The sequence below is a fragment of the Carcharhinus amblyrhynchos genome, chromosome 6 (assembly GCF_965287045.1).
Source record: "Carcharhinus amblyrhynchos chromosome 6, sCarAmb.v2.hapA, whole genome shotgun sequence".
Lineage (NCBI taxonomy): Eukaryota > Metazoa > Chordata > Chondrichthyes > Carcharhiniformes > Carcharhinidae > Carcharhinus > Carcharhinus amblyrhynchos.
In genome coordinates, this window is record NC_137329.1 from 115,672,020 (window position 1) to 115,690,199 (window position 18,180).

Consider the following 18,180-nt stretch of genomic DNA (forward strand, 5'->3'; position numbering starts at 1 on the left):
GCTTTAATTAAAGCAAAGAAATATAATTCTTAAAAATGAAATGCGTACTACATCATGTTTAAATACAATCTAATTATGGCAATACTGACATATTAAAAAAGGGGCAATGCAATGGTTAAAAGAAGTTAACGTTTAATCACCCAACTTGCGCAGCTAACCTTCTCATAAGCCTTTCATTGTACAGATCAGGGAAAACAAAATACCTACCACCATACATGGTCGCTGGAAATTTTTCTGGATTCCTGCTTGAAACTGGAATGCTGACAGCAGTTCCTTTGTGCAGAGATTTCATAGAATTGAACATGTTTGAATTTGGGAGCTGCACCATTCTCTTTGCAATAACTTGGTCAAAAGGGTCTTCTGGGGACACTTGGGTGTATTGATAATATTCTTTCTTCTTTGACGGTATGCAGGAATCATCGTAGGCACCTGTACAAATCGCCATCTGATCAGTGTTTCCATCTGGTTTGAATGACAAATACCATGGTGAGACGTTTTGCATGCTCAACGCTTTTTTGCACCTGCAGTGTTCAGATTTTGAACACTGGCTTTGTATCATACTTGATTTGCATTTACCTTGTTGATGGACTCCTTGCAGTGTTTCAGAGTTGTACATAATTCTTCCCGTGTAGACGGAGCCCGTTCGGTCTGGATCCTGAAAAACTAGTGGGTCAGCCATGCCTTCCAAATCTGTGTCACTTCCATTGTCAATGTGACAAAGATCTTAAAACAGAACAAAAAAAAAAAGACATTTTCTAATTAAGCTGATGTATACAGCATTTTCTCAAAAAAAACTCCTTTTCTGTACATCATTACCTTAAACAAAAACCTCAGACAAAGGGAGTTACATTCATACAAATATCACATCTCTCAGATGTATCTCCAATCCCCTCCTACTACTTGTTATCAAATGTTAAGGGGATGTAATTGTAGAGTTGTTTCATCTTCCCTCCAGTGGAATACTTCTGTGTGGAAGTCAATACACAAAGCGCATAAATTTTGATTTAGCAGTTTTGTTAACACTCAGGATGTGCATGCATTGGAGTTGCCAACATTTACCAGAATAAATTAAGCACAAATGAAGGCAGTCAGATTGTTGTGATACCTTAAGGACTTCCTCTCCTCTCTACCCCCCCACTGCCGCCATTCAAGTTATTTCAAATGCTTACCATCACTTCCTCTGTGCTGAAGTAAATATCCATTCATAGAAGCAGCCATAAGCTGATGGTGACTTCCAGCTTCCGATCGTCCGTATCCTTCCTGGTGATCTGATAGCGTTCCCTGGGATGACAGGTAGCTTGGAATATCTGCAGGCAAGTTTGTCTCATCTGGGAAATAAACATTATAATTTAAAACGACAATCTATAGAAAGAACACAGTTTTAATCATATCAACTTTAAAACAAACTACCAAGTAAAATTCCTTAAAGGTTATTTCACTTCCCTTTCAGACAGGAAATATTTTGGTTCAGTACATTCATGGCAAATGCAACCAATTTTTGAATACAGCATTGGTGATGGATAAGTAGTTTTGGAAGTTACTCTGTAATCTCCTTTCTAAACAACACTCTGGTAAGTTGTACGCAATTATTATAATCTCCACGATGGTCTTATGCACTTGTAATAATCATAAAAACTACCACTTTGGAAGAACCACTTTCTGTAATATGATATACATTCAATTGAGATTCACAAGACAGACTACAAAAATCATGTAATTCTTCTATTAAGGAAAAAGTAGCAGCAACGGGATAAGAAGTTCAGTGGGTGAATATTCCATAAAGATACATACCAGGGAAACCCAAAGATGATAACTAGCACTTGTGTTAGGTTTGCCCAACTCAGCCCAATGAGTTTCAAACAACTAGCCTCAGGAGTTCCATTGAAAGGGGAGGAGGGGGATGGAGGACATGTTTCTGGTCGCTGCACTACACGTAGGGACATTAACGGAAGATTGGACTTCTGTAATTTTTCCCAAAGTTTAAAGGGAAATGGCTATAAAAGCACCGTTTACAGCCTTCAGAAGAAAAGGAATGACTTGGAGGAATGAGGGAAACTAGAAAGATGCTTTTGTATGTTCTTTATATTGATCAGGAATGATCATAGAATCCCTACAGTACAGGAGGCTGCCATTCAGCCCATCGAGTCAGCACTGGCCACAATCCCACCCAGGCAGGCCCCGTCACTACAATCCCATGCATTTACACTAGCTAGTCCCCCTAACACTGGAGGGAGAATTTAGCACGGCCAATCCATCTACCCTGCACATCTTTGGACTGCGGGAGGAAACCAGAGCACCCGGAGCAAACACACGCAGGCACGGGGAGAATATTCAGACTCCGCACAAACAGGGAATCGAATCCGGGTTCCTGGCGCTGTGAGTCAGCAGTGTTAAGCACTATGCCACCGTGCCGCACCATGATATTCAGTGATGCTACAACATTACCTAGATTATGTCATCTATAGTCGGTCGGTCAGCTCAAAACCAATTACAAAATAAAAAGTTGGTAAATATTAAAATTTCAACTAAAAATTTCAAGTACTTGATCTCCTTTGTTTTCCATATTACTTTTACAATCAAACCCCAGAAGGTAGTTTGCTGTAAAGCACACTATTCTGTGCGAGAAACAACATGTTTTACACTTGGGAACAAATGCTAAACACCTTGTTTCCAATGTTTTCAAAGTATCGGAGTGTGTCACAACATAAAAATGCGAATACAGGTGCAAGCGGTGAGTTATACTATCTAGGGGCCACTCCTATGTTTACTGTTATGTTTTTAATAAGGGTGGGTGGGGAGAGAGAACAAGTTAAATACAAACAGAAGAGCTTATAGGAAAAAGGTTCGTCAGCTACCATGACGGTTGTAACTCAATCCAGTGAGTAGCTGAGCCTTGCGTGTGTAACATTTCAGGTTCAATCCCCAATATGTGTTCACTTAAATGATGTTCGTGGGAAGTCAGAATGCTACAATTGAACCCAGGATGTTTGCATGAGAAGGGAAAATTAAAGAATATCAGCAAGGATTCTCTTCACCGTTAATGGCGTGACAAATATACGTGCTAGATGTGAAACAATTTTGGGATTAAATTCACTTGTGATCCTCTTCACTGTGGAACAATATGCCAATACTTACAGTTAAGGTCCTATCACAAATGACAACCATGTTTACAGGGTGATCCCTATTCACAGAATTGTACCCGATCCCAGCAAGGATTAACGCAATCGGGCAGGTGGAGGAAGGGAGGGTCAGCACTGCAGCACAGTGGCTAGCATTGCTGTCTCTCAGAGACCCAGGTTCAATTCCCTGCTTGGGTTGCTGTCTACGTGGAGTTTGTACGTTCTCCCAGTGTCTGGGTGGGTTTCCTCCAGGTGCTCCAACTTCCTCCCACAGTCCAAAAGGTGTACAGGTTAGGTTGACTAGCCATGCTAAATTGGACCCTAGTGCTTGGGGGCAGGGGGGGGGGGGGGGGTGTGGCGGGGTGAGCAGCGTAAAATGTCTGGGGTGACGGGAATAGGGCCTGGGTGGGGTTGTGGTTGGTGCGGACTTGATGGGCCAAATGGCCTCCTCCTGTAATATAGGGATCCTGAGAGAAGTAAGAACCTTCATTTACAAAATGCATACCCTCTATTATTCTCATTTATAACTCTTCTCAAAATAAATAGGAAAAAAGACAATATAGAACATCTCTCTATTTTAGGTTAGGTAACAGAGCTTACGGCCACAAAGATCATATCCACACCTGTGTTTGTTACACTGCAGTCCTCACTCTTCCTTCTTGTATGGTAAATAATAACCACCCAGACTAAAGACGTGCCAACCACACAGCAGACCACAGCTATGATTACAATTCCAATCGTAGACCATCCATCCTCCTCGAATGGTGCAGCACTCTGTGTAGAGTCACAGTTTGGTACAGGAATGACATTTAGACGGATGTGGCCCCGCTCAGTTCCGAGGGTATTTGACATTTCACAAGTGTACTTCCCAGCATCTTCCAGGTTGGAATCTACTATAATCAACAGCTGATTTCCAGCAGCAAAAAAGTGTCTTTCAGTCACTGTTAAAGGGCTATCGTCCTTGGTCCAATTTAACCTCGGAGGGGGACTTCCAGCAGCTATGCACTGCAGAACCGCAGTTTCACCTTTTGCTACCGTTTTATCAACCAGAGGGCGCACAAATGAAGGTGTTTCTGGATAAAAAGAATACATCAGATTCTTATATAGTGGAAGACTCTCAAAAAGAATGCATTAGTTAAATGTTGCAGATCACACAAGCTGCAAAAGATAATCCCACAATTATGATGAGCTGAATATTAAAAAACGACTTCCCCATTTTATATTAATGAAAAATACACATCTATGTCTAACATTTCTGTTTACACTCATTAAAGGACAGCATTGTCTCACCTAGTACAGTTAGTGTTGCGTTGGCTGAAATGGCTCCAGCACTGTTTTGAGCAGTGCAACTATAGATCCCAATGTCCTCTATGTTCACATCTACAATAAAAAACACATCGTCCTCCGGCATCACGTGCATCCTTCTCTCTCGTGCGGCAGGGAAATCCGTGCCACCATCTTTTTGCCAGGCTATCTGGGGTGTTGGATGGCCAACAGCAGCACATTCTAAACGGGCCATAGCTCCTGCTCGAATTGTAAGGTCCGTCGGCGATTTTGTAAAGGATGGCAACACTGCAAAACCACCAAACAAAATGAGAATTACGCATGTCACTGTCTGCATATCTAATGGGCATCTTGATCGCACATACAACCGAGTTTACTCGCACCTCAACTACGAGTGAACGAAGACAATAAAAAAAATGCTAGAAATACACAGCATCTGTGGTAGAAAGACAGGCAGAGATGTTGTGGATGTATATATTTCGACAGAGCAAATGTGTCACTACCCATCTTTTCTCCTTGCACAGGAAAGAGACAGATCAGCCACCATCTGCAAGACAGGCAGCGATACTGCATCAATTTCCAGCAGTAGATTTCTACGATTTTCTACTTTCATTTTAGATTTCCAGAAATTGCTTTTGCGTGCGAGGAAGAGACTGACGCTCTGTTTCTCCATCACTTTACTCCACTACAACTCATCCACTTCTGCTACTTGTTCCACTAACTCTGATTGCGTTTTGTGATAAAGATTGTCAGATATTACGGAATAAACATGCGGCAATGCCAGTTTCTTTCCCAGATGAACTTGCAGGCGGAGTGCAGCGTGTGTTGTTACAATGGAATCAATAAAGCAGCAAATATTATGGAATAACTATTTTAATTTGAGAGTGTTAATAGCAAAATTTGCTGCCCATCCTGAATTGCCCTTCTGAGGGCAATTAAAAGTCAACCGCATTGTTGTGGATCTGGAGTCACACATAAGCCAAACCAGGCAAGGACAGTAGATTCACTTCCCTCCAGTACATTTGTGAACCAGGTGCCATTTTCTTAAAATGACAATCACAATAGTTTCTGTTTTAAGAAATTATTTTATGGGATATTGGCGTTGCCGCCTAGGCTAGCATTTATTGCCCATTCTTAATTGCCCTCGAGAAGGTGGTGGTGAGCCGCCTTCTTGAACTGCTGTAGTCCATTTGGTGAAGGTTGACCCATACAATGCCACAGTACACTATTACTGAGACTAGCTTTTAATTCCAGATTTAATTAACTGATTGAAGCGGAAGCTGAAGCTGAATATAGGGCCAGTGGTAGGTGGAGGCAAGGGAGAGATTGATAAAATCTCATGGACAAAAAGGAATGTAAACGGTGATGATCGCGGCTAAGAAGAATGCTGAAGATCAGAACTTGTTAAAGGCAGAACAAGTTAAACTGTGTGACAAAGGACAACCTGGAACAGATAACAAATGGCCATAGTGGGTTGGGGTTGGAAAAAAAAAAGATGGAAAAATGAATCCATGGAAGAAATGAAAATAAATTGATAGAAATAAAAAAAAGTGGGAAGACAGAGAACAAGAGTTCACTGAAGTCATTGAGTTCATTATTGTTTTACAATGTTTGCCAGTTGTGAAGTAGTTGAAAAGTAAGTTTAGCACAGTCAATGCTGCTGTTTTCATATTTCCATTGATTATATACCCAAACATGACCTTTAGTACAATAGTGAAAAATTTACAGGAATAAAAGACAAATATATTAAGTAACAGAGATCCCCAAGCACAATTTATCAATTCAACACGAACAGCATTATTGTCGAGCACACCCATTTTCTTTGTTGAAAAACTACGTATGTGTACTAAGGAGAGTTGCCTCAAGACCACTGGGGTGGGACAGAAAATAGACGTAAACTATATGCATCGCTGCCATTGTGACAAACGAGAACACTTATTTTGAAATTTCTACGAGAGAAGGTAACAAGACTTAGAAATAACCAGCACTTGTAACACAGTGCTCTCACACTAAAGTCAGAACAGTCCCAGCCAACAGCTCAGTTCCATGTCTTGTATTTAAGGCTGGGATAGGCAGATATTTGATCTCTTCGGGAAATTGAGGGGCATGGGGAGTATGCAGGAAATGGGAGTTGTGGCCCGAGATCAGCCATATCTATCGATTGGCAGAGCAGACTCAACAGGCCTTACGATCCCCTCCTGCTCTCACTTCTTACAGGAAATGCTGGAAGTATTACCTCTTTAAATCAGAGGCTATACAATGAAGATATCTGACACTAATCAAAGGATAGCTGCCCTGGCCATCATTCCTCCATTAGCCTGCTCTGGTCATGCGACTAAGCAGCTGTTTGAGTGGTACAGTGGTTAGCACTGCTGCCTCACAGTGCCAAGGACCTGGGTTCGATTCCCAGCTTGGGTCACTGTCTGTGTGGAGTCTGCATATTCTCCCCACGTCTGTGTGGGTTTCCTCCAGTTTCCTCCCACAGTCCAAAGATGGCCGATTGGCAATGTTAAATTGCCCCTTGGCGTCAGGGCAATTAGTTAGGGGGGTAGTGCCTGGGTGGGATTGTGATCAGTGCAGCCTCGATGGGCTGAATGGTCTCCTTCTGCACTGCAGGAGACTATGATTAGTGGAATCCTGTACAAAAAACATGACTGCCTTTCTTACCTGTATAGAACAGCTCTCATTTAAAAGTAATGATTGTATGTGATGTATCTACAAGATAGTAACAAACATTCCTAAACTGACTCTTGCGTGCTACGACATGTTCAGATAGGAGGTTCCAAAATTAAATATATTTAAAACAATCAATATTAATTGTCAGTGAAAATTGTTGATACATACTATTCACAGTTAGTTTGGCTTTGTTGGAGTAGGATGAACCAAAATGGTTGGAAATGACACACTGGTATTTTCCTTCACTGCTGAAATTCACATGTCGAAGGCGCAAGATGGTAGTATATTCCATTACTTCGCCACCTTGAGACCGGAGGTGTGCATAGTTCTCAATCTCACCATTATGAAGTACTTCATTATCCTTCTTCCAGGCAAATGTCATTGGCGAGTCACTGCTGCTCGCTGCAGAGCAGATGAAACTGACGTTGGAATCCTTTACAGCAGCTTGTGTTTCAGGCTGTTCAATAATCTCGGGTTTGGGGAAGTCATCTGTGAGGAATCATTTTCCAATTAAATTTAAATTCAGCAAAAAGCAAACAAACACCCTCTAAGGAATATCCAAGTGTGATCATTCATAGACATGACAGATGCTTTGTGCAAAGTTTGGATTAAAAAGCACTTTGAGAATGATTCACATTGGGCATATACTAACAATTTTTGTTCTTAAATGATTTAGATTTTAATTTGCATTTTAAAAGTTCACCACTTACCACATACAAAGTCTTCTGGTTTGGTGGCAAATATACTTTTGCCTTTCAGCCACTGGGGATGAGCGCAACTTGCATTGATGAATGGCTGAAATCCATTATCTGTCACCCACTGGTGCAGCCATTTTAGCTGGCAATCGCAAAGAAGACTTGTAGTGTTCAAGTACCTGAGAGAAACAAATGCTCGAATATCACACAAGTAAAATAAGTTCACAAAAAGAAATCAAATCAAAAATGGAAGCTGTGACTTGTAACTGAACTGCATGGGTAGGACTTTAGATCTTAATTGCAACTTTGCTTCAAATATACTCAAGGAGAGATCCAGCAGTTAGTTGCAACATTATCGTGTTATAAAACATTCGCAATCAGGTCACACTTACAATTCGTGAAGTTTTTTCATTTGAGAAAAGGTATTGTTTTGGACAGACATAATTGCATTATTGCTCAGATCCCTGTAAGAAACAGAAAACATGTGTCAATGAAATAGGATACCCACCAAGATTTCCTCTACAGTCAGCATTTTTTTAACTTTATAATACCGCTCCAACTTTGTCTAATTTAAAATATTCGAATTAAAGCATTAATTAAAGTGACTATGCTCAAAGGACTAATCAGTTCTGATTGCTTAAAGAATACTAATCACATAATTTGATTGCAAAGTGATAAGTTAAAACAATTAAAATCCAAGGTCTCTAGCACTGGCACAGTGTTCATCTCTACATCAATACACTAGAATTAATAAACACTTAAAATGATCATTTGCCACTTTATCAGTTAAGTACATATTAATGGTTTAACTGGCTGAAGCACTCAGCACCATCTGTGCTGGAATTACAGGATACTTACAGGTATTCAAGTGCATCCAGGCCAGAAAATGCTTTTCTTGTGATTGATCTAATTCGATTTCCTTGCAGTCCTCTAGAGAATAAACATTTAATTTTAATTATAGTGAAACAAATGTGCATATTTGAGTAAAATCAGCAGTATTAATGGGGGTTTGGAATAAATTGATGACTCAAGCTTCACTTGATATAAAAATCTCTCAAACACTCTCATAAAACACTTGGCAAACAAGAGATCAAACAAACCTAGGAAAAGGATAGGTGATCGCCTAGTGATATCCCTAGACAATTAATCCAGAAACTCAGCTAATGTCCTGGGATCCCTGGTTCAAATCCCACCATGGCAGATGGTGGAAATTTGAATACAATAAAAACTATCTGGAATCAGGAATCTACTGATGACCATGAAACCATTGTCAAAAAAACCCATCTGGGTCACTACCTGTCCTTTAGGGAAAGAAATCTGCCATCCTTACCCGGCATGGCCACACGTGACTCCAGAGCCACAGCAATCTCAACTGCCTTCATGCAATAAGAGATGGACAACCAAATGTTGGCCAGCCAGCAATGTCCATGTCCCACAAATAAGAAAACAACCATTGCCACATCTAACCCGAGTTAGAAATCTTTCATCTAAAACTTACAGTTGTAGCAAGTTCACTCTATCCAACAAGAAATCCAATTTTGTTGCTATGCTTGCCCTGTTTTCTCTGCTATAAGATAACGTGGTGATTTTTGTCTGATTATTATTTAAGTATAATCCTGACACTAAGTTTTAGGTTTTCAAAATAAGGCACAGGGTCCTCAGGTTCCAACAGCATCCCCAGTTGCATGGCTCTTTTCGAACTGCCCCGATCAAAGCATATCTACAGACATGCTTACTTTTCTCACCCTCAAGCACAGGGCCCTCGTTACTCCATTCCATAAGACTTGAGCCCAAAATAGCTTGCTTCAACATTTGAAGTCACCTCTGAACAGTCTTTGCACCCAAAGTCACATGCACGCGATATACTGAAACCATCCTAGTTACGAAGTGAGTATTGCATTGCAAACTAAACAAATAGCACTTACAATTTCTTAAGTTTGCTCAATTCAGAGAAAGCCCCATTCATATCCTCAATAGTCCATGATATTTCGTTGTTTTTCAGGTCTCTGTTTGGATGCATTAAAAAAGAAATTGTAAGCAAATGGTCTGTAAAATATGAGTTTATTTCCATATCAATGCGACTCAATACTACGGGTGAGATTTTCCAGCCACCATGTGGCAGCCCAGAACTGGCTGGTGACGGGATCTTCTGGTCCTGCTGATGTCTATGGGGCTTCACGTGCTATACTGCCGGGCAGGGGGGGGAATGGAGAGGGTACATTTCACCAAGATTGTTCACCTATTGTCATCAAAAACTAACTAAATTACAGAATGGAATTGTTCAAACTTTAAAAACAAGTTTCATAACGCTGCATGGTCAATTTATATTGAAGAACAGTTAAAATGAATAGGCTCTTATTTATTCTTGTGGCACAAAAAGGGCCCACTTAAAAATTGCACCGGCTTGAACTTCAATGAATGTTACATTCAACTCTCCTTTCGCTGACTAGTTGAATGGGCCAAAAGGTCTTAGTAATCATCTCCAGCTATACACTGTCAATGGCTCTCCAAGCACCTTTTATGGGCTTCTTTGGGTTTCATAGCTATTAAGAGATGCATCATGCTTTCAGAAACTACCACTAATTAAGTTTTGCCTGGCTTCTTTCAAACCTACTGAAAAAAGTAAGACATGGAAGTGTGAAATAATGGTTCTCAAACTACTCTACAAGCAGAATAGACAGGAAATAAGATTAAATAAAGCCAAGCAAAAATCACTGCGTACACAGTCAAGGGCTCAGCCTCATGTTAAAAACGTGACTTTATAAAAAGAAAGAGACTTCCCCCCACCTTAATTTCTTTGCCTCATTTCTATTCTTGGGTGAACTTGAAAACAAAATCAAAAATTTCAACATACACCTTTGTGTAGTAACACTTATTGGTCTATGCAACCACTTAACCCATATCTGTCCACTATCAGCACACAGAGCATTTGGAAGCAGCCAGTAAAATTATTTCCCAGATGTTGCATGACCTGCTGAATATCTCCAGCATTTTCAATTTTTATTTATTCCCCAAGGAATGCTTTACCCCCCACTCCAAATTCTGGCTGCCTTGGCACCAGGTTGTGTATTTTAGAGCGGCAGAGATTGAGGAGGCAAGGTTAAGTAGGTTTTTCCATTGTGTTGGTTCTCTTGCCACTTGCTGCAGATCCAACTTGATTTATTGTCACATGTATTAACAGTGAAAAGTATTGTTTCTTGTGCACTATACAAAGCATAATCGCTCATAAAAGGAAACGAGGGTGCAGAACATAGTCTCATAGAGACTATGTAGAGAAAGGTCAACTTAGTGATAGGTGTAGAGAAAGGTCAACTTAGTGAGAGGCAAGTCCAATCAAAAGTTTAACAGCAGCAGGGAAACTGCTGTTCTTGAGTCGGTTAGTACGTGACCTCAGACTTTTGTATCTTCTTCCTGACGGAAGAAAGTGGAAGAGAGAATGCCCGGGGTGCGTGGGGTCCTTAATTATGCTGGCTGCTTTGCCGAGGCAGCAGGAAGTGTAGACAGTGTCAGTTCAGCAAGTATGTTCTTCAAGGCTTCTGTTTGTCAGCACCATTGCTGACCACACTGACATTCTTGATGATGGACATTTAAAGAACCCCCTTGGAGTGTATTCTGTGCCTCGGCCATCTTCCGTGTTTCTTGCAAGTGGTGTCCAATGTGGAGGATTGCTGATCCATCAACTGAGGGTGGGTCATAGGTGGTAATCAGCAAATGGTTTCCTTGCCCGTTTTTGAACTATAAAAAACTTCTGCTATGAAGTTTCATATGGTCCAGATTCAACATAAGGGACACCGGGGGAACTCCCTCCTGACTGTGTACCATAATTCCTGGGTGAATCTTGCACAGGAATTATGGCACAGTGGAGGGCAGCACTTGTAGCACAGTGGTTAGCACTGCTGCTTCACAGCTCCAGGGACCTGGGTTTGATTCCTGGCTTGGGTCACTGTCTGTGTGGAGTTTGCACATTCTCTTTGTCTGTGTGGGTTTTCTCTGGATGCTCCGGTTTCCTCCCACAGTCCAAAGATGAGCAAGTTAGGTTGATTGGCCATGCTAAAATTGCCCCTTAGTGTCCTGGGATGCATAGGTTAGAGGAATTAGTGGGTAAAATATATGTAGGGATATGGGGATAGGGCTGGGTGGGATTGTGGTTGGTGCAGACTCAGTGGGCCGAATGGCCTCTTTCTGCACTGTAGCGTTGCTATGATTCTATGATCTGTCCTCACAGCGGGATAGGACATAATCTGGGATAGTGAAGAAGGAATCTGGAAGAATGGTTGAGGTATGATTCAGTCAGTACAATTGCGTCAGACTTGCTTGTCTAGTGTGTGGGACAGCTGCTCCAATTTTGACACAAGTCTACGTATGTGGGAAGACTTTGAAGTGTCTACTGAGCAGGGTATGTATGTGTGGCTTCAGGTGCTTAATGCACATTGCCAAGAAATCTTAGCGGAGGGGTCAAGAGAGGTGGCGGTGAGGCACAGCTGCATACAGGCAAAAATTGACACTGTGCATTTGACTTCCTTCACTGAGAAATGGCAACAATGTGTGAAATAAGAGGGGATGAGGAAAAAATGCACGGGGGTCTCCAGGTGTTATCGTTTAAGTACAGAGAAGTCATTGTAAGTGACTTTCTAACTGTAACTGGATAGGTCAGAGTAGAGCCAGGTGAGTGTTGTCCAACCCAGCTGGATGACAGAGGAGGATGTAGGGGGTGAATTATGCAAAAGCACAGACAGGTTGAGAAGAACAGCATCACCTGTGATACAAAACAGCTGTGTTTGGCTTTGGCAGGACAGAAACTTGACTGAGGCACAAAACACTAACAAAACAGCCTGGCAAACAGACTGAAATAAACACTTGTATGTCACACAGCTACCATTATAGGTCTCCCACAAAAACAGAACATGTATATAAAACTTACAGGCTGTGCAAGCTGGAAAGTCCGCCAAAGGCACCATCAGCAATGTAGCTCACTTGATTGTTTCCGATATACAGCTGTCCAAGGAGGCTCAGGCCAACAAAGCTGAAATCTTCTAGGCGCGTTAACTCATTGAATGAAACATCTCTGTCAATGCAAAAAATAAATTGAACATTGGGAACAGTAAATAAAAGTACAAAGATTATCAGTTGTATTTAAGTATCCAGGGATAGGTGAAAAGAAACAAACCAAGTATCAACATGGGATCCTGGATTATTAGAAATGTGGCAAGGAAATAGGGTAGATAAGTGTGCAAGGTAGACTTAAAAAAAAGTCTTCTTGTCTGAAGCAGTGGGATTTTTGTATTAGCATTAACAGTTTCCATTTAAATTAAAGCAACTTATACAGGTTATGTGTAACATGGAGGCAGATTTTGTGTTTTTCTGGCAGGGTGGAACGGGAGCGGTCCACTAGCTACAGCTGTCCAGGCTCCTTGAAGGAGTACTGAATGGCCAATTAGTGGCTGCCTAGAAGGAAGGTGACCTGGTAGAAGTGGAAAGGGGGCTCTGCACCGAATTGGGAATCTGGTCTAAGAGATCAGGCAACAGGGGAGCTATGCCACAAACTGAAGTTGGTCATGAATGAAGGTGAACAATGCAAGAATACTCACTGATGAATAAAAGGATGTTTTGGCGGAAGAAGCGATTCATTTAAAAAACAACTGTATCAAACAATCTTTTCTAATATTTAACCAAGTTAGAGGTTCCTTATCTCAAAGTCTGTCTTATTTGCGTTGAAGGCTCTAAACAGATTTAAATATGTGAATTAAAATGACGCTGCCACCTTCCCCAACAGAATTTGCCACTAAATTTAGCCATGGTCCTGGTTAAGCCTTTTCTTCCAGCCTCATGCTGCCTAGCCACGCAGTTACCTTTTCTAAACCTTTTCCAAGTCCAAAATGCAGTGGGCAACAAAAAATTGTGGGGGATTGGGTAATTAATTACTACTATTGAGCCTTTTGAGTACAAAATGGCAGACAGGCTTCTGAGTTTTGTGCCTGCTTGCCTTCCATAATTTGGGAGACTGATGTGATGTTACAATGCTGACCTGATGTCAGCATGCCTTATTTTATACTTGGGTGGAGGGAGAAGGGGCAAAATCCAGCTCATTTGCATAAAATCCCATAGTTGGGCAATCAGTCCATATTTGCAGCATTCTCAAACATTCAGAATTAAGAAACTACTGATTACCATGAAATGATTGTCAATTGTCAGAAAAACCCATCTGGTTCACTAATGTCTTTTAGGGAAGGGAATCTGCCATCCTTACCTGATCTGGCTTACATGCGACTCCAAAGCCACAGCATTGTGGTTGAGTCTTAAGTGCCCTTTGACAATAAATGCTGGCCCAACTAGCAACACCTACATTCCTCAAACAAATAAGAGACCCAAACTACTTGCTAGTCAGCATTCAATAATTAACACCAACCCTGGCTTTCCAAAATGTACTCCCTTTGAACACAGCTTCTACACTGGACTGAGGAGAGTAACATCTTTGCAATTAACTAAAAGATATCCATCAAGAAACTAAATTGTAAACACTTCTTACAGAAGTTGACTTAACTAAAAAAAAAGTGCTTTACACATCAGGATGCCTCAAAATAGTCCCAAATAGCGTCACAGTTGTGGGATGAGTTGAGGTGTAGTCACACTTGCTATTTAAACAAATACAGCAACCAATTGCACACAGCACAGTACATAAAAAGCAAATGAGCTGAACTGTCAGTTCATTTGTTTTTGATGGTGTTGATTGGAGGGAGGTACAATAGCCATGAATTTAGGCAAGCTTCCTGTTTTTGTTTCCTAATAATGCCACCGGGATCTTTTGTATCCCAGAGCAGACAGGCACAACATTAATAAGTGCAAGGTGCACTGTTGTTTATCATATCCAACATATTAAACGTTAGTACGAATTTCATTCAAGTTGACAGTTGTTAATCAAGTAGAAAAAGAGCAGCACAACAAACAAGTCATTTTAAGGTTTGGGTGGCACCAGGGACGCATTGTTGCCTCTCATCAGGGAACCAAATTCAATTTCGACCTTGGGTCACAGTCTGTGCAGAGTTAGCATGTTGTGTGTCTGGATGGGTCCCCTCCAGGTGCTCCAGTTTCCTCCCAAACTTCAAAGATGTTCAGGTTAGGTTGATTGGCCATGCAGTCAGGGGGACTAGCAGGGCAAGTACAGGGATAGGGTCTGGGTGGGATTGTTGGTGGTGCTGGCTCAATGAGTCAAAAGACCACCTTCTGCACCATAGGGATTCTATGATTCTTCCATGGAAACTTACATCTCGCCTCTTATAAGAAACACTACTTTGGTCATCTTCATACAAACTTTGTGAAAAGTACCCACAAACAACACTAACATTTTGGCTTGATGTCTACACAAACTGGAATAGAATAAAAGCTACTCACAGCTCACTGAGTTTCTGGCAGAACTCCCAGGCATCTGGGCTGATCCTGTTGATGGCATTCTGGCTGAGGTTAAGTTGCTGCAACATGCGCAAGCCATACAGCCATCCTTTTGTTACTTCTGTTAAATTGTTAAAATCTAGTTGTCTGGGGGAAAAAAAATTAACAAAAATGTCAACTTGCATTACCCTGAAAAATAGGGTTCTATTATCTCTTTTACCTGTTTGTTACACATTAAAAAGTTTGGCAGAGGCAGTTTCAAAGATCCAGGCCATGTGGCTGCAGTCTCTGGAATGAGAATCAACTGCCAAAGCTGCGAGGCCAAGAAGGTAGAAAGCAGCTCATTTTACAAACTTTTTTTTTTAACATATTGTGCTGAACCAAGTACTTTGTTAAAAAGAAAATAAAATTATTTTGGTTAAAACCCAAATGAAGTGAAGTGATTTCATAACTTGCGAACATCTGAACATAAATCTTCGACCAGAAGTTGCAAATCAATTCTATTTTGGACTTATGAATTGTTCATATAAAACCATACTGAATAATTAAAAACAGTTCTCACAAGGTCTCAATGTTACTCAGTCCCCAGAAAGCTCCATCCATGAGTTCTGTAATGCCATTTCTTTGTAATCTAAGAAATTTCAAAGCACTGAGTCCTTGAAACGTCAAGCCAACCACTTTTTTGATCTTGTTGCGGCCGAGTTCCCTGCAACAAAATTAAGATAAGAAAGCTAGTTATGATAGAGCAATGCACTCTTCATTTTAGACAAAATTGAATAGGACAGAGTAGAATTTGAGTATTTAAAATCAGAAATTCACAATGCATAAACACAACTGAAATTTTTTCCTTTGCAATTCTGATACAAAAATGAACTTACAAGTGTTGAAGATGCGACAGCTTAAACTTCTTGGGAGGAATAGCTGAAATTTTGTTCCGGTTTAACTTTAGGACTTGAAGGGTGTTGGAAAGATTGTTAAAGCAACCAGGATCCAGGTACGTTATTTTGTTATTGTTGATGTACCTAAACAATAACACAGTCATGATGAGAGATCTGTGATCAGTAAAATTGTACCACAGACATTTGCATTAGTGTTCAAACAAATCTAATCTGATTTAGTTCTTCCTCTTCCTTCCAAAGTTTTTTTTTAAAAAGCAGACGTCATTCTGTTCATAAAACGCACAAGCAAAACTTTAGCTTTAATTCTTGACCTGTGCTGAATTAGTCAGTTCCTGTCAGAGACACAGCCAGGACATGACAACTGACCTAGCTGCCTTTGGGTTAGAAAGAGGAAATCTCAGCTAGCATCCTTACTCCAGATGATCTCTATCAAGTGACCCCTACAAGAATCTACTCAATGAGAAAAACCACTTCAGGACACGCATACATACACATTCGTACCACTGCGATAAATGTCTCACTTCCCATCATGAGTATTAAAAGTATACATGAAGTACTATCCGTGTGATACTGTAAATCAGAGATACTGGTAAACACTCCTGTTACAGGCAACTGTCAAGTTGTTCAATTCAAAATTTGGGGCTAATGTTACCATACAAAAATCATAACTTGCACTGCAGCAACTCAAATTTTGCATGATCAAGAAAATCATATTTCCCTATAATCCAGTATACTGTCTGCATCTTCAGAAAAACTTGTGAACCATAAACTCTTGGAACATTTAGCTGGTAAAAGAATCACAGGAACAACATTTATACTGACGTACACTTAATTTTCAGTGTTGCTCATTCCTTCAATAGCAAACCATAAAGTGCCATTTTAACTCACACTACTTTGTGACTGATTAACTTATTTATCTCAGGGTTGCTGCTGTGAAAACCAAACAGGAAGGTCTGGAAAGTGCTCCAATATAATGGGATGGTTATTATTGCTGAGACTCAGCTTCCCTTCACCTTTTCTCCTCCAAATTCACTGATTTCCTGTCAATACATATCCCTGGCCAACCTCTCAATCTTATCATCTCTTCTTGCTTCTCTGCCATCATCTTCCTTAACAACCACTCCTAATATTTCTCCCATTGGGCTTGAAGTATATTTGTTCTGATTACACCTCTTGTGAAAAGATGTGGGGCATTTTATATTTGGGCACAGCTATTGCTGTGGCTACTTTTTACACTTGTCATCACTAGCATGGTGCTCAGGGAAATGTCAGGAAGCATTTTTCCATGGGAAATTTAATGCATTCAACAAGATTTGCCTGGTGAAAAGGTAAGCCAGCAAAATAAGTAGGCACCTGCATTTTGAGCAAAGTTAGGTCAAAAGGCTCTCTCTCTGTTTAGTCTGAAATGCTACATATCTACTAAAGCACAATTTGTTTTGCATGATTATCAGAAAACGTCTCAAAAGTATCCAACATACTTACAGATACCGCAGGTGGAGAGGAGGGAATGTACTCAGTTCAAAAATGTGATTGTTGCTGAGGTCCAGTGTTTCCAGAGACCGAAACGGTGTCAGTTGTTCAGGTTGGACCTCAACAATTTTATTATTAGATCTGTAGAGAAATTAAAATCAAGTGAACAAACTCTACTTTTACAAAGATGCAACCTCTTGAAGTAAAGCCAATTAGCATTCTTATAATTAATTGTCCAAGTGTGGTGCCGCAAAATAGTATATTTTGGTGTCAACAATAAATTGGAAATAAAAAGAATCCAGATTGACACCGAGCTTGGAAAACACAAAATTTCTTCTTATCCAGAACATATCAGCTCAGGTTCAGGAGACCGTAAACAAAGCACAGGACAGTGAAAAAAGCTGATACTAATCTGAAGCAGCCAGGAACTGACTGACTCACTCTGCCATCGTCCAGCATGCCTCAAGTTGGACCAGGCTTGCTACTGCAACTATGAGATAGCAAGTCAGCTGCCCACGGTACACTCGTCAAGAGTACTGGTATTTATTTCAGAAAGAGTAATCTGAAGAAGTTACAGGAAGTAGATAAGACAAAGATGATAAGAAATTGAATAAGAGCTTGAGAAAGTCAGCTCAGGTGTATGGTCCAAAT

At 40.6% G+C, this 18,180-nt stretch overlaps 1 protein-coding gene across 1 annotated transcript in view; it reads right to left on the bottom strand.

Moving 5' to 3' along the window:
• The window catches only part of lrig3 (leucine-rich repeats and immunoglobulin-like domains 3), a 58,201-nt gene that overhangs the window by 2,354 nt on the left and 37,667 nt on the right, over positions 1–18,180 (bottom strand). The window contains exons 4-18 of the mRNA XM_080191266.1: positions 17,542–17,670; positions 16,039–16,182; positions 15,723–15,866; positions 15,164–15,307; positions 12,696–12,839; positions 9,700–9,780; positions 8,633–8,704; positions 8,167–8,238; positions 7,790–7,953; positions 7,248–7,568; positions 4,410–4,691; positions 3,743–4,192; positions 1,170–1,328; positions 577–723; positions 208–462 (exon numbers count right to left, since the gene is read on the bottom strand). Coding sequence (XP_080047392.1) covers positions 208–462; positions 577–723; positions 1,170–1,328; positions 3,743–4,192; positions 4,410–4,691; positions 7,248–7,568; positions 7,790–7,953; positions 8,167–8,238; positions 8,633–8,704; positions 9,700–9,780; positions 12,696–12,839; positions 15,164–15,307; positions 15,723–15,866; positions 16,039–16,182; positions 17,542–17,670 — 2,708 coding nt within the window. The remainder of the gene's footprint in view (positions 1–207; positions 463–576; positions 724–1,169; positions 1,329–3,742; positions 4,193–4,409; positions 4,692–7,247; positions 7,569–7,789; positions 7,954–8,166; positions 8,239–8,632; positions 8,705–9,699; positions 9,781–12,695; positions 12,840–15,163; positions 15,308–15,722; positions 15,867–16,038; positions 16,183–17,541; positions 17,671–18,180) is intronic.